Consider the following 15,233-nt stretch of genomic DNA (forward strand, 5'->3'; position numbering starts at 1 on the left):
AATATTGCATGCTCATGGTTAGAAGAATCAATGTCGTGAAAATGGCCATACTACCCAAGGTAATTTGCAGATTCGCTGCTATCCCCATCAAGCCACCAATGACCTTTTTCACAGAACTGGGAAAAAACCACCTTAAACTTCATATGGAACCAAAAGGGATCCCGCACAGCCAAATTAATTCTAAGCAAAAGGAACAAAGCTGGAGGGATCACACTGCCTGACTTCAAACTATACTACAAGGCTACAGTAATCATAACAGCATGGTACTGGGACCAAACAGAGATACGGACCAGTGGAACAGAACAGAGGCCTCGGAGGTAACACCATACATCTACAACCATCTGATCTTTGACAAACCTGACCAAAACAAGCAATGGGGAAAGGATTCCTTTTAATAAATGGTGTTGGGAAAACTGGCCAGCCATGTGCAGAAAGCAGAAAATGGACCCCTTCCTGATACCTTACACTAAAATTAACTCCAGAAGAATTAAAGACTTAAACATAAGACCTACCAGCATAACCACCACATGTTCTCACTCATAGGCGGGTGTTGAACAATGAGAACACATGGACACAGGGAGGGGAGCACTACACACTGGGGTCAGTTGGGGGTAAATAGGGGAGGGACGGTGGGAGGTGGGGAGCTGGGGAGAGATAGCAACGGGAGAAATGCCAGATGTAGGTGATGGGGAGGAAGGCAGCAAATCACACTGCCACGTGTGTATCTATGTAACAATTTTGCATGTTCTTCACATGTACCCCAAAACCTAAAATGCAATAAAATCAAAAATGGGAAAAAAAAAAAAAGACCTACCAGCATAAAAACCCTAGAAAAAAATCTAGGCAAAACCATTCAGGACATAGGCATAGCCAAGGACTCCACGACTAAAACACCAAAAGCATTGGCAACAAAAGCCAAAATAGACAAATGGGACCCAATCAAACTCCAGAACTTCTGCACAGCGAAAGAAACAGTCATTAGAGTGACTCGGCAACCAACAGAATGGGAAAAAATGTTTGCAGTCTACCCATGTGACCAAGGGCTAATATCCAGAATTTACAAAGAACTAAAACGGACTTACAAGAAAAAAACAAACAAGCCCATTCAAAAGCAGGCACAGGATATGAACACTTTACAAAAGAAGACATATCTGAAGCCAAGAAATATATGAAAACATGCTCATCATCACTGGTCATTAGAGAAATGCAAATCAAAACTACATTGAGATACCATCTCACACCAGTTAGAATGGCAATCATTAAAAAAATCTGGAGACAACATACTGGAGAGAATATGGAGAAATAGGAACACTTTTACAGTGTTTGCGGGAGTGTAAATTAGTTCAACTATTGTAGAAGACAGTGTGGTAATTTCTCAAGGACCTAGAAATAGAAATTCCATTTGACCCAGCAATCCCATTACAGAGTATATATCCCAAGGATTATAAATCGTTCTATTATAAGGACACATGCACATGAATGTTCATTGCAGCACTGTTTACAATAGCAAAGACCTGGAACCAACCCAAATGCCCCATCGATGATAGACTGGACAGGGAAAATGTGGTACATAGACACTATGGAATACTATGCAGCCATCAAAAACCATGAGTTCGTGTCCTTTGTAGGGACATGGATGAACCTGGAAACCATCATTCTCAGCAAACTGACACAAGAACAGAAAATCAAACACCACATGTTCTCACTCATAGGCGGGTGTTGAACAATGAGAACACATGGACACAGAGAGGGGGAGCATCACACACTGGGGTCTGTGGGGGGGGGAACCACGGGAGGGACAGCGGGGGTGGGGAGTTGGGGAGGGATATCATGGGGAGAAATGCCAGATATAGGTGACGGAGAGAAAGGCAGCAAACCACATTGCCATATATGTACCTATGCAACAATCTTGCATGTTCTTCACAGGTAACCCACAACCTAAAATGCAATAACATATATATTTTTAAAAATGGCCAACTGCTTTGCATATGAATATGTGAAATAACATAGTGAATCCATCATTTACACACATATGACAAGTTTTCTTTAGAAAGTTCCTTAAGAAGCTGTGGAAATGCTATTTCCCTATTTTCTCTCACTGACGGTGCCGGATATGGCTAGGATCTGGGTCCCCACCGAAATCCATAGTGACATGTAATCCCCAGTGTAGAAGGTAGAGATGATTGGATAATGGGGCGGATTTCTCATGCACAGTTAGTACCACCCCCTTGGTGCTGTCCTCGTGGTAGTGAATGGTTCTCATGAGATCTGGTCATTTACAAGTGTGTGGCATCTCCCCCACCTCTCTCTCTCACTTATCTCCCCCCACCACTCTTGCTCCTCTCCCCACTTCTTGTTCACCTCACTCCTGTCTCGCTCATCTCCCCCTTCTCTCTCACTCCCCCCTCTCATCTCCCCACCTTGCTCATCTCCCCCCTCTCTTGCTCATCTCCCCAACTTCTTGCTCCTGCTCTGGCCATGTCACCTCCCGCCATGATTGTGAGCTTCCTGAGGGCTCCCCAGACGCCAAGCAGATGTCAGGATCACACTTCCTGTACAGCCTGCAGAACCTCAAGTCCATTAAATCTCCTTTCTTTATAAATTACCCAGTCTCAGGTATTTCTCTAGAGCAATGTGAGAATGGACTAATATGGTGCTGAATGGTTAACTATTGCTTGGGTTTATACAGGAATTTTCTCCTACAGATCCCAAGTAATTTGCAGTGTATTTCCTAATTGTTTCTAAGAACTGACATTCTTTCAGTCTACATTCATAGTACCTAAAGGCTATGCCTTGGGAAGAAAGATCACTGTATTCTTTGGAGAAAGTAAAGTTTTGAGAGGCTTCAGATGGCTTTTCGCTTTGTAACCTACTAGATAACTTGATGAGATAAAATTTGGACCGGTCTTTAAGTCATCCATGGAAAAAAGAGCCAAGGAGAAGGATTGAGCCTGGGTAGTCACAGCAAATGAATGCCCAACCCTTCCCCAGATAAAGCACAAATCTCTTCTTTGCAGCTTTAATGGTGATGGTGATGATGATGGTGACGATGGTGGAGATGGTGATGATGATAATGAAAGTGATGAAGATAATGGCAGTGGTGGTGGTGATAATGGAAGTGATGGTGAAGATAACGGTGATGATGGTCATGGTGGTGATGGGGATGGTGAAGGTCATGGCAATGGTGATGGTGATGATGATCATGATGGTGATGGTGATAATGGTGGTGGTGATGGGGATGGTGAAGGTAATAGCGATGGTGGTGGTGATGGTGACGATGGTGGAGATGGTGATGGGATGGCGATGAAGATAATGGCGCTGGTGGTGGTGATAATGAAAGTGATGGTGAAGATAACGGTGATGGTGGTGGTGGTGGTGATGGGGATGGTGAAGGTCATGGCGATGGTGATGGTGGTGGTGATGATGATCATGATGGGGATGGTGATGATGGTGGTGGTGATGGGGATGGTGAAGGTCATGGTGATGGTGGTGATGGGGATGGTGAAGGTCATGGCCATGGTGATGGTGGTGAYGATGGTGATGATGATCATGATGGGGATGGTGATGATGGTGGTGGTGATGGGGATGGTGAAGGTCATGGTGATGGTGGTGGTGGTGGTGGTGATGGTGACGATGGTGATGGGATGGTGATGAAGATAATGGCAATGGTGGTGGTGGTGATAATGAAAGTGATGGTGAAGATAACAGTGATGATGGTCATGGTGGTGATGGGGATGGTGAAGGTCATGGCGATGGTGATGGTGGTGGTGATGATGGTGATGATGATCATGATAGGGATGGTGATGATGGTGGTGGTGATGGGGATGGTGAAGGTCATGGCAATGGTGATGGGGATGGTGATATGATGGTGATGATGATCATGAAGGTGATGGTGATGATGGTGGTGATAAATTGAACATAAAATAGTTCATAGAACTCTCAACACTTGGTTTAAACTGACTTCTTGCAGGTGGGGTCTTTATGAACATCAACTTTCTGGGGAAGGCAACATTGAAAGCATGGAGGAGCCATCACACCTAACACTTTCCACAACATTACCACAATATTAGGGACTTTACACTTCCATTTGGGGGATATTTTCTCAGGGAATATGGCTGTTGCTGTCCTTCCATTTCTGTTAATTATAGTATTCTTATATCCTCCCAATATTTGAACTATTTATCCTCCCAATATTTCAACTATTGAGGTCTTTTCTGAGATCTTGACTGTTGCCTGTTTTATTGCAAGGCCTTTCTAAATTCTTACCAGTTGCTACTGCACAACTAACTTCCCATGAAGTAGACTTCATAGCCTGTTAATGCCATGACAACAGGGAGGCCCAGCTTTAATTAACAACTGGTTCCTAGGGTTAACCCAAAGCTTTCAGGTTAGACTCATTCTGCCTGAAGAACCAGGTACATGAGATACTCCTGTTTATTTTCGGAGGTGTTCAGTCACCGGCTGCCTTCTCCACAGCTCCCTGATGAGTTCGAGCAGCCCCAGGGTGGCCTGAATGTCGGGGATCTGGCGGAGCCCATGTCCTCTGGCTCCTTCCTGGCTAATTGTGAGAGGCGGGAAGGAGCTGAAGATGCCACTTAAGGCTGGACAAAATGCCAATCCAACTAGCAATTGCAGGGAGTCGGCCTCAAATGATCTGTAGTGGATTTGGAGTGTGCCTGAGACAGTGGAAGTGTAGAATCTCAAAATCCTGCCTGCTGTGTATACATAGATGCTCCAAAAGCCATCCAAACATTCTGGTCCAATTCTGACAGTCCAAGTCATTAGACTCTTCACTACAGCGTTTATTAGCCTAGATAAAACTCTAGATAAAATCCTTACCTTTTGAGATCAATGTTAAGGTAAACGAGGAGAGTTTGTAGATCCTCATTTCTAAATGAGGATGTGCTTTAAAAAATTGTTCCAGTGAATGTTTTATTTTTAGGGGAGAATCAAAAGGAGTTGGAGAGAAACAACAAGAGGTTGTCCTCTGGGGAGCTAAAGATTTATCTCAGAGATGCGTGGTTGCTACAATGACAAGGGGGAGAGCACCAAAAATGAAACAAACCACAGGCGTGAGAAAAGAAGAAAATATTTGTAAGCACCAAGTACATTTTAGATTTTCAAACTGTCTTCAAAAGGTTTATCCCAGGAAGTCTGCCTGTGAAGCAAGCTGGTATCCACTGTAATAATATCCACAGTCGTTACCATGTGGCCATGTGGGTGCACTTTGCCTTATTTGATTGGTGATGATAGTGATGATTGTCTGGCTGGATTATAAGGCCATTAAAATTCATTATCCTACAATGCACGGATATTATATTTTCCATATTTCTGTCACTCAATAGGAAAATCTGAAGACAGGAATTTAAGGAATTGTATTTTATATTCCCTGACTTCTTATGAGATTTTGGTTAAATCTCTTGAAGTGCCTTTCTATTCAATGAATGGAATTGGCTTAGAACAAATGTACTAGGCTGTTAGCATGAACCTGTAGGTAAATATGTGACATAATCTATTTTTCTTGGCATTTTCTGGATACAGACTGGAGAATTTAAGCTGTTAAGTTCTCAGAAAATGGCTGTAAGAACTGAATTTACCAGGCTATTTAAAAACCACTCCAAGAAGGAAGAATCTGTAGGCAGGTTATTGGTGGGTTGGGAGGAGAAGAGCTGCTCATCCACAGTGAAGTGCTGAGGTCCGCATCTTCTGCTCCATTTTGGCCCTTTCAGGACTGCCTGAGTTCTCACCTAGGCCATGAAGGAACCGGTTACCCTCTCTGAGCTTGGGCTGAGAGCAGTCATCGGAAACCTGACTCTGACATAAACACACAGCATGTTCTCCTGGATGTGGGAAGAAATGTCTTTCAGGCATTTGTCCCTACCTTAACTGACCTGGCCCTTCTAGGTCCAGAGAAAAGCCACACATGTGACAATTTTGAGTCACCTGAGATGAACGGAGTAGGCCTGGGTCTCAGGACATTGAAGACCAAGTCTGTAGTCTCTGTTGCAGAAGCAACTTTCCCCTCTACTGCATGCGCTACACCACAGACAAGTTTCTTTCCTGTCCATGATGCCACAGAGCCGGGAGTCCAGCCATAGCTCTGCCTGGCCTCTGCAGACAGACAGGCTACCAGGCCGTCCATGCCTCCAACCCTTTTCTACGAAGCCAGCAAGGCAACAAATGCCCAGTCTGAGGAGATGATTTAAGGAGTTCAAATCTGGTGGCTCAAAACCCAACCTGTGCTCAGAAAACTGCAGAGCCTTGGACCCCTCTCTGCCCTGCATGCATCAGAATCTCGGCCAGAGTGCATGGGGGGAGCTACATTGGCAAACACTGCCCTGGGACCCTGATAGATGAGCCAGGGATGGAAACAGCAAACTCAAATGCCTTCCAAAGCTCACAGGCGACACAGCTCCCAAAACACCTGAGACCAATTGGCATTGATACTATGTCTAACGCCTCCAGAAATGGGGAATTTATGATCTAGCTAGACAAATGTTTTTGAGGGGAAAAATAAAATGGGGACATCCAGAATTTCTCAAGCCACATGCACCCTAGGGAAGTGGGGCTTGATGGCAACTCCAGGGCCCTTGTGTTGTGTCTAAGACTTGACGCCCCTGAGCCTGGGCCTCAGGTGGTTGGGGCTCCGGAAACTCCTGGTCCTGCTAAGCTGTCGGAGCAGTTTGCTGCTGGGAGGCAGCCGCTCAACAGCCACTGGGGAATCAGAAGTGTGCGCCTAGAAACTCCACATCACACTTGCTTCTCTCCTCGGCCTTCGGTTACATGACACTTACTGTAATGATTATTTAAACTTATCTACAGAAATGTTTTATGCTCTACTCTGTTCATTTTTGAAGGAAAGGGGAACAATCTAGGGCACCAAACTTCTCTTTGACTTAGTCACATCATAGTTATGTCTCCAGATCCTGATGCATCGGATACCTGTTGTGTGCTTGTGTGTGTACATGTGCTTATGCATATTTGTGTATATGTGCTTTCGCATGTGTACATGTGATTATGCATGCGTACACGTGCTTACATACGTCTGTATGTGCACATGTGCTCATGCATGTTAGTGTGTGCATGTGCTTTTGCATGTTTGTGTGAACATGTGATTATGCATGTGCTTATGTACGTTTGTGTGCATATGTGCTTATGCATGTGCACATGTGCTTTTGTATGTGTGTTTAAGTGTACATATGTGCTTACGCATGTGTATTTGTGTATGTGTGGGTACGTATGTGTGTGAGAGAGAGAGAGAGAGAGAGAGAGAGGTCTGGCACAGTTGCAAGAGAGGTTAACAGGCGTGGTCCCTGTGGACACGCCACAGTTCAATGCAATGGAGGAGTGAGGAAGCAATGAGCTGAAGTGACCAGGACCAAGCACCATGCTGGTGAGAGGACACAGGACAGGTCCAGAAGGGGCCAGAGGCAGAGAGCACTCGAGAAGACTGAGACCTACTCTGTCTGATTCAGATGAACTCCTCTGGCCCCGAGTGAATGTCTTGGTGAAGGAACTAAGTGCTCTGCACTCTGTGGCCTCTGCATTTGTGAGAATGACATCACAGCCTTCAGGGCTTTCCTGGTTCCCTGGGCTTCCTTTGGGGCGTTGGCCTCTGAATTGGAGGGGCAGTGCCGCTGGGTTTCTGCAGGGTTAATCCACAGGAGGGAGGTGGTGCCAGCCACAGGCCTCTGTGAACAGTGAGAACTGGAGGCATGCAGATCCCGCCGCCGGCCTTTCCTTCGGGGGCTTGTCACCATTGACTCTGCTTTTGGCTATCCCTGGAGGAGCCCCTCACAGCAAAAGCCTGGCCACTTGCATCCCCTTCTCCATGGCCCAACCCTCTTTAAAGGGTAACAAGGAAACACACCGCCTGAGTTAGCAACATGGGGACCCCTGCCCCTTATCGTAAAGGAGCTTAATGCATCTCTCTGCAGGGGAAATGGCAGGAGTTCTTCCTGAGGGTCTCTGCCTTCCACAGGGGGTTCGAAGGATGCAGGGCCAGCTCTCTGAAGGCTCCTTTCCAAGCAGAGAACAGCAGGCACTTGGGCTCTCCTGCCTTTACTGAGTGACTCTGGCAGACGAGTCCCTGTTAGAAAGTCACCAAGTGCCTTCCTTCTCCACGTTCCCCTGATAGGAGAGCGGAAAAGTGGCACCAGCCCAACAGAGGCAAGCACAGGCAGGAGTTTCTCAATTTTTGGCATATTTGCTGCAAAAATGAAGGAAAAATGCTTTATTTTTTCTCCTACCAGCACCTGTCACTTCTTAAAAGCAACATGAAATAAAAGACATCTGTGTCTGGAAATGAACCCCAGGGTGCCTCAGAGAATGTATTTATTTTTCTAAACCACAGACAGTTGGAACTGAGGGCTGGCTGGAGATGCTGCAGTTGGTGATCGATGTACAGAGACATGGGAGGCCCAATGAGCTAGAACTGTCCCCTGGGGAGACCACGGGGTCTCTGGCATGGACAAGGCTCCTGCCGTTCTCACTTGGTCCTCTCCCGACTCCCACCAGGGACACATTAGCCAAGGAAGAAGCTGGATGAATTAGCGCTAGCCCCAAACATTTGGCGAGACTTCTCTCGAGTCTGAGGGCGCCTAGCTGGGTCTTCATGATGCCAACCCTTTCAAGAAGAATGGAAAGAGAATTCCCAGTAGCTGTCCAATGGACCAGATTTCACAGTTTTATAGGGTGAGTCGGTATCACGTAGCTCTGGCTCACTGAATCTGTCCGGTGAGAAGCTACTCCTGGCGGTTTTTCTGTCTCTGCTCCTGAGCTGGCCTGGTGGCGGGGGATGCTCTGTGTCATCTTGTGGGGCCGCACTGGGCCCCCTTCCCTCTGGGGAGGGCTGTGTCCACTCCTCAGGTGCACAGGCTGCCCCTGCCTCTCTCCGTCCTGCAGGCTGTTCCTGTACAAGTTGTTGATGTGGAACCGGCTTCCTTTTCTTCATTCTCAGTTTGACGGGATTCTCCCATCTCATTTCCAAAGGGTGTGGAAATGCCACCTGAATCCACTTATAGAGAACTCTCTCCAGCCAGTCCCCAAGGAGAAAGCAGTGCGGCTGGAGGGAAGCCTGCAAATAGGAGGAGGAGTTTTTCTGGGCCAGCATCTGATCTGAGGGCTGGAGAATCAGGCTAACCTCACGTGGGATTAAAAACACCTTTACCCCACATCTTATCATCTTTGGTGGAGGCTGCATGACAAGCTTGGGACACAGCAGGGCTCTAAAAAAACACTTATTTTTCTTTACCTTGGTAATGAAAATACCATGTAGCTTTTCACTGGGGGAAAGTCAGGTCAAAGCCAAGCCTTAGTAGTAGTGTGCTGTCCGTGTATGTCCACCAGAGATTTCCTCCTGTATCAGGATTGGACCCCTCATCATACACATAGATTTAACGTCATTGCCGGCACTGAAAGACCTGCCTGGGACAGGCAGTGTGTGGTGTGGATATGTAGTATATGTGGTATGCATGTGGCGTATGTGGTGTGTGTGTACAGTATGCGGTATGTGTCTGGTGTATGTGGTATATGTGTGGTGTGTGTTGTATGTGGTATGTCTGTGGTGTGTGTGGCGTGTATGGTGTGTGTGGTATGTGTGTGGTATTTGTGTGGTGTGTGGCACGGGTCTGGTGTATGTGGCATATACATATGCATGTGTGACATATGCAGACAGCACTAAGCAATAGGATTTCATCATTAAGAGGAGTTTGCCTGCAGCACCTTTTCTCTCATGATGGAAATGCTGATGTCAAGGGTGGCATCAAGGCAGAGCCGCACCCTGCCCTCTGACCCTGGCATTCACAGTGTCACTGCCCTTTGCTGATGGAGAGGACAGAGGGGTGGAGGCCGTGTGGATGCATTCTGTCCTACATCCACTGATAAACACTCACAGGGCGGGTTTGCACGGGAACTTCATAGTTCACCTGCGAAGACCCCTTTGCAGGGAATCACTCATCCCTGGTGTGGTTACAAAAGCTGAGCTTTTTCTCCCCAACACTGTGAGCAAAGGCAAGCAGAGCCAGTCTGAATTTGTTCCCAGTCTGCCTAACTCACTGGCCTTCTCTTCATTCCATTTTCCCGGCCTGGGACACAGGGATTGTAGGCGTTATTAAAACAAAGCAGAGAACTACGGCAACTAGGTAGCTAATTTTAGGCCTCAGACTACTTTTCTGCCAATCACCTGAGCATTTCAGACTACGATTTTGAAGGCGTGGTTATCCCACTAATTGCAGACGCAATCCTTCCAGCACTGACGGGCTGGGGCACACGGTGCCCCCACAGTGGCCTGGGAAAGCCCAGGACAGAGTCCCCGGTAGAGCGTGCCGGGGCCTGTCGGCCTACAGGAGGTAAAAGTGTTGTCTCTTACGGTCTGTGGTGATCTCGTAGGGGGAGTGGAGTCTCGCGTCTCCGCAGGGGGAGGTGTTCACGTAGAGGTGGAAGAGGATGTTTTCCCGCAGCCGGTAGCCACCTTCTTTTAACCGCACAAAGATTGATCGCTCCGAGTCCTCGCGCCGCGTGCTAGGGTCACAAAGAGGTTTGGGGTCATTTATTACAAACCAAACCAGAAGCATTTCAACCTGCTGAACACTTGGGTCCTACTTTGTAGAGTTTTTCCCCAAGTTTTTCTGTTTTTTTTTTTTTTTTTGCCTTTCTTTGAGACGAAGTCTTGTTCTGTTGCCCAGGCTGGAGTGTAGTGGCATGATCTTGGCTCACTGCAACTCCACCTCCTGAGTTCAAGCAATTCTTCTGCCTTAAGCATCAAGCAATACTCAGCCTCCCTAGTAGCTAGGATTACAGGAGTGCACCACCACGCCTGGCTAATTTTTGTATTTTTAGTGGAGATGGGGTTTCACCATGTTGGCCAGGCTGGTCTCAAACACCCGACCTCAGGTGATCTGCCCACCTCAGCCTCCCAAAGTGCCAGGATTGCAGGTGTGAGCCACTGCGCCCGGCCCCTAGTTTTTTCTTTTTCATACTCCATAGCGTCTTTTCCCTGCACCAGCAATGAAACCACATGAATGCGAACATGACTGGCAGAAACCCTGCCTTCTTGCCCCCGCTCAACGTTCACCTGTCAGTTATTATTATTAAAGATAGGTATTGCTCTGTTACTGCCCAGGCTGGAGTGCACAGTGTGATCACAGCTCAATGCAGCCTCAGCTTCCCGGGCTCTAGTGATTCTCCTGCCTCGGCCTCCCAAGTAGCTGGGACTACAGGTGCATACCACCATGCCAGGCTAATTTATTTACCCTTTTTTTTTTTTTTTTGTAGAGACAGGGTCTTGCTATGTTGCCCAGGATAGTCTGGAACTCCTGGGTTCAAGTGATCTGCTTGCTTGAGGCTCTAAAAGTGCTGGGATTACAGGTGTGAGCCACCAAGGCTTTGTTTTTTTGAGATGGAGTTTCACTCTTGTCGCCCAGGCTGGAGTGCAGTGGTGCAATCATGGCTCGCTCCAACCTCTGCCTCCTGGGTTCAAGCGATTCTCCCGTCTCAGCCTCCTAAGTAGCTGGGATTACAGGCCCCTGCCACTATACCCGGCTAATCTTTGTATTTTTAGTAGAGATGGGGTTTTGCCATGTTGGCCAGGCTGGTCTCGAACTCCTGACCTCAGGCGATCCACTCGCCTTAGCCCTGCAAAGACCTGGGATTACAGGCATGAGCCACCGCGCCCGGTTGCACCATGATCTTTTCCCGAGCCATTTTTTCCATTGCTGTTAACCACATCTGTCTGTCCACAGAGGCGTGATTCTGGGGATTTGCCAGTGCTGCTCATGGCCATACCTCACAATGGACTATGGGTTTGAGATGGCATAAGTGGGCAGTTCGTGTTTGCTTAGGAGGAAAGGAGCTTTAGGAAGCCCGGGCTCAGTTACCAGCACAGGTGGATGTAGTGAGCCAAGGGGAAACGGCTTTCCTTCCGCCTCCGGCCATGACCCAGGTGGGGCAGGAGAAGCCCCAGCCTCTCTCTGATGGGGAAGGATTTGGCCTGCTGCAAAACCCCAACAGCCACAAAGTTCAACCTGAGCGGCCCCCCGGGCCCCACCCGAGCGGGCGGGCCCTGAACAGGGCGCCTGCGTGTCCCCTCGGTGTTTGCTCCCCTGCCTCCTGGCTGTCTGCTTTCTGCCAGTCCTGCTGTTTTTGCACGTTCTACCCGGTGGGTGATGGACTGTGCGCTGTGGGACCCTGCGATCACAGGCAACAGAACAGACATCTTCTCTGCAGGAAGCGCGTGAAGCGTGCACCAGCCTTCCTACCTCTGCCCACTCCTCCCACGCCCACCGCCCCGCACGGCCCCAGCCGCCTCCCCAGGACCCCCGGAAACGTGCCGCAGGCCTGGGCCCCGGCACAGAGCCTGTCAGCTACCTGGCCGCCCTGGACCCGCTCCCCTGTGCCGGTTCCATGCAGGGCAGGTGACACGTGCACCTGTCTGTGGACCCCCCCAGCTGGCGGCACAGCGCCAGGCCTGTAACCAGCTCCTGGTGAATATTGGCCCCGTTGCCTTTTCTGACACAAGAGTGAGGGGTCTTGGAGCGTGTCCCAGCTCTCGGGGTGAGGAGGAAGCCTGGAATGTCAGCACCTCCCCAGCCGGCACGGTGGCTCTGCTGGTGTGCCCGGGGTGTCCGGGGTGTCTCCAGTCTGAATGACAAGGGACGCTTCCCGGCTCACCCTGTGCCGGGAGAGAGGGAAGTGTGTTCCGAGCCGGCCCGGGGCCCCCTCCGCTCCCCGGCAGCCCCCAGCCGCGGTGTCTGCCCGCCCGGCCCGTCCCCAGCCGCTGACCTCAGGTGCAGCTCCAGCTGCGAGTAGAGGAAGTGCAGGAACGCCCGCCGGGCCACGACCTCCGCGTGGCAGTCGTTCACCACCAGCCCCTGGTCACTGAGGTGCTCGCCGCGGATGCACTTGGTCCCCGAGGACAGGACCACCACCTGCGCCTGCCGAGCGTCCAGGCCTGGGGACACAGACAGCGTCAGGGCGCGCGGCCCGGAGGTCGGGCTCTCCCTGCTCCTCCGTCTTTTCAGGGTCTCAGCGCAGCAGCTTCTCCGGGGCAGCGACCCTCGGAAACGCCGCGTCCCGAGAGCTGGGAAGCGAGGCTTCCGCGCGGCCCGGGCCGCCACGCGTGCCCGAGGATTCCGTCCGCCCCACGGTGGGCCGAGGCAGCGCTCGGGGCGCCTCCCGTGACCCTGAAGCTTGTGCGCGCTCCTTCTGCAGCACAGGGCGCGGTCCGGGGGTCAGACTGAGGTCTCCTTCACCTCTAAGTCCCGGGCCCGTGAGCGAGCAGAGCTGCCCCGGCTTCCCGCCCGCCTCTGGCGCCCCCGTGGCCCGCCTCTTCCCGCCCGTGGCCCCGCCCGTGGCCCGGCTTCCCGCCCCGCCTCTTCCCGCCCGTGGCCCCGGCTTCCCGCCCCGCCTCTCCCCGCCCGTGGCCCGGCTTCCCGCCCCGCCTCTTCCCGCCCGTGGCCCCCGCTTCTCGCCCCGCCCCGCCCCGCCCGTGGCCCGCCTCTCCCCGCCCGTGGCCCCCGCTTCCCGCCCCGCCCGTGGCCCCGCCCGTGGCCCCGGCTTCCTTCCCGTCCCTCCCGCCCGCCTCTGCACTCTTCCCTCTCCCGCAGCACGTCCTCGCAGGACAAGAGCTGATGAACCCTTCACACTGACACGGAAAAGGAGGCCGGATGTGTCACGATTTGCTTTTCACACGGTGATCATTTTAACCACGGTCAAAGGAACCCCACCCACAAAAATGATACTCCCTTCAAGGACGGAAAACAAAACAAACCTCAAAAACAATCCCCAACTTAATGCCCTGAAAGTATAATATCCATCATTTTGTTTAAGGAGAAGCTGGAAGACCACAAGCCACTCTAACGTGTCTGTGTGGATGTGTATTTTCTCTTCACTCAGATGGCGAATTCCTTGAGGACACGAGCCAGAATTTCCACCAAACTCTCCAAGCAGGGGCTCCCTACGGAGTCCGTGTCATTAGGCGGGTCAGTATTGCTGATCCAATAACAAATCCATGGTCCGGGCTATTCGGCTGCAGGCGGCGGGTGTGCTGTGGGCGCCCAGGAGCCTTGGAATGTGACAGCTGCCCACCGGGCCCAGGTCCCATGCCATGTGAGGGCAGCACAGAGGCTCCTGAGCTGCTGACTGCAGTCAGCTCCACGGAGTTACCTGGTAAATACATGTCTGGACCATTTCGTGGAAGAGGTGACACGAAAATTAACGTCCCGCCAGGAGCAGAACTCCCATTTTAAATAAAATTGACTTTCCCACCACAAACAGCGCTGGGCATGTTGTGAGCACTTTACTCACGCTTTCTCCTCTGATGTGACTTTTTCTCCTGTGAGCACTTAGTTCTTCAGCCTCGAGGGCATCTGCCCTCTCCAGCCCCCACCGTGGATATTTCTTTGAAAGATAAAAGGGGGGTGTCAGCACTGTCAGTGAGCACCAGGGAGAATGTGGGGCGGAGTCGGTGGGACCCACCGCTGGAGAAGGGCCCCACAGAGGCCGAGCGGCACCCCTGTCCCCTGGCTCTGCAGCCAGGCTCTGTCTGTCCAGTCTCCTTCCTTGCAGGCAAAGCTGTCCAGCACGGCCCCCGCCTCCTGCCCATGTCCACCACTGTCCCCACTCATCCCAGCTTCTCCTGGCTTCTCCCCCATTTCTGTGCCCAAAGAGAACGCCGTGGTCCTGGTCCTGTTGTCCACACGCTACCCCTCCCAGTGGGACTGGACTGCCCGTCAGCTCAGGAAGTGACGGGACCTCCCCACACCGGCTGCGTTCATCAAAGTAGGACACAACCAGCCCCCCCAGGAAAGTTCATGAGCAGCTGCCCCGTCCCAGGCCCAGGCATCCTCCTCTGTCGGCCATTCTGGGGGCCGGGGCTGCCTCCCAGCGGGGGTCTCAGGAGCAGATGGGACCAGGAGCTAAGGCTACAGGGAGGTGGGGTGGGCGGCTGCCACTGACCCTGCCAGGGGAGGGGCCGCCTGTCACTCAGGCAGTCAGTGACATGCAGACTGTGGAGAAATGGCTCATGAGGACGCCATCGTGATGGAGAAATCCCTCCGCAGTTCCAGCTTCATGGAAGCAGGTGTTCAGGGAAACAGGAAACAAGCTGATAATGGTTTCCTAACGATCTCCGTGTTCATGGCCCGCATGCATACAGTCTCTGGTGGAAACACACGACTCTTCGGGAATAGGTGCTGTGGCCTCTGAGGCCCCGGCCTGCTCCCCCTCTTTGGGTT

The 15,233-nt window shown here is 51.0% G+C and overlaps 1 protein-coding gene across 1 annotated transcript in view; it reads right to left on the reverse strand.

The window, feature by feature from the left end:
• Positions 1-15,233, reverse strand: part of ADARB2 (adenosine deaminase RNA specific B2 (inactive)) — a 455,637-nt gene that overhangs the window by 44,750 nt on the left and 395,654 nt on the right. The window contains exons 5-6 of the mRNA XM_032266161.1: positions 12,781-12,949; positions 10,345-10,521 (exon numbers count right to left, since the gene is read on the reverse strand). Coding sequence (XP_032122052.1) covers positions 10,345-10,521; positions 12,781-12,949 — 346 coding nt within the window. The remainder of the gene's footprint in view (positions 1-10,344; positions 10,522-12,780; positions 12,950-15,233) is intronic.

The sequence above is a fragment of the Sapajus apella genome, unplaced genomic scaffold (assembly GCF_009761245.1).
Source record: "Sapajus apella isolate SASKATOON/1434 unplaced genomic scaffold, GSC_monkey_1.0 scaffold155, whole genome shotgun sequence".
Lineage (NCBI taxonomy): Eukaryota > Metazoa > Chordata > Mammalia > Primates > Cebidae > Sapajus > Sapajus apella.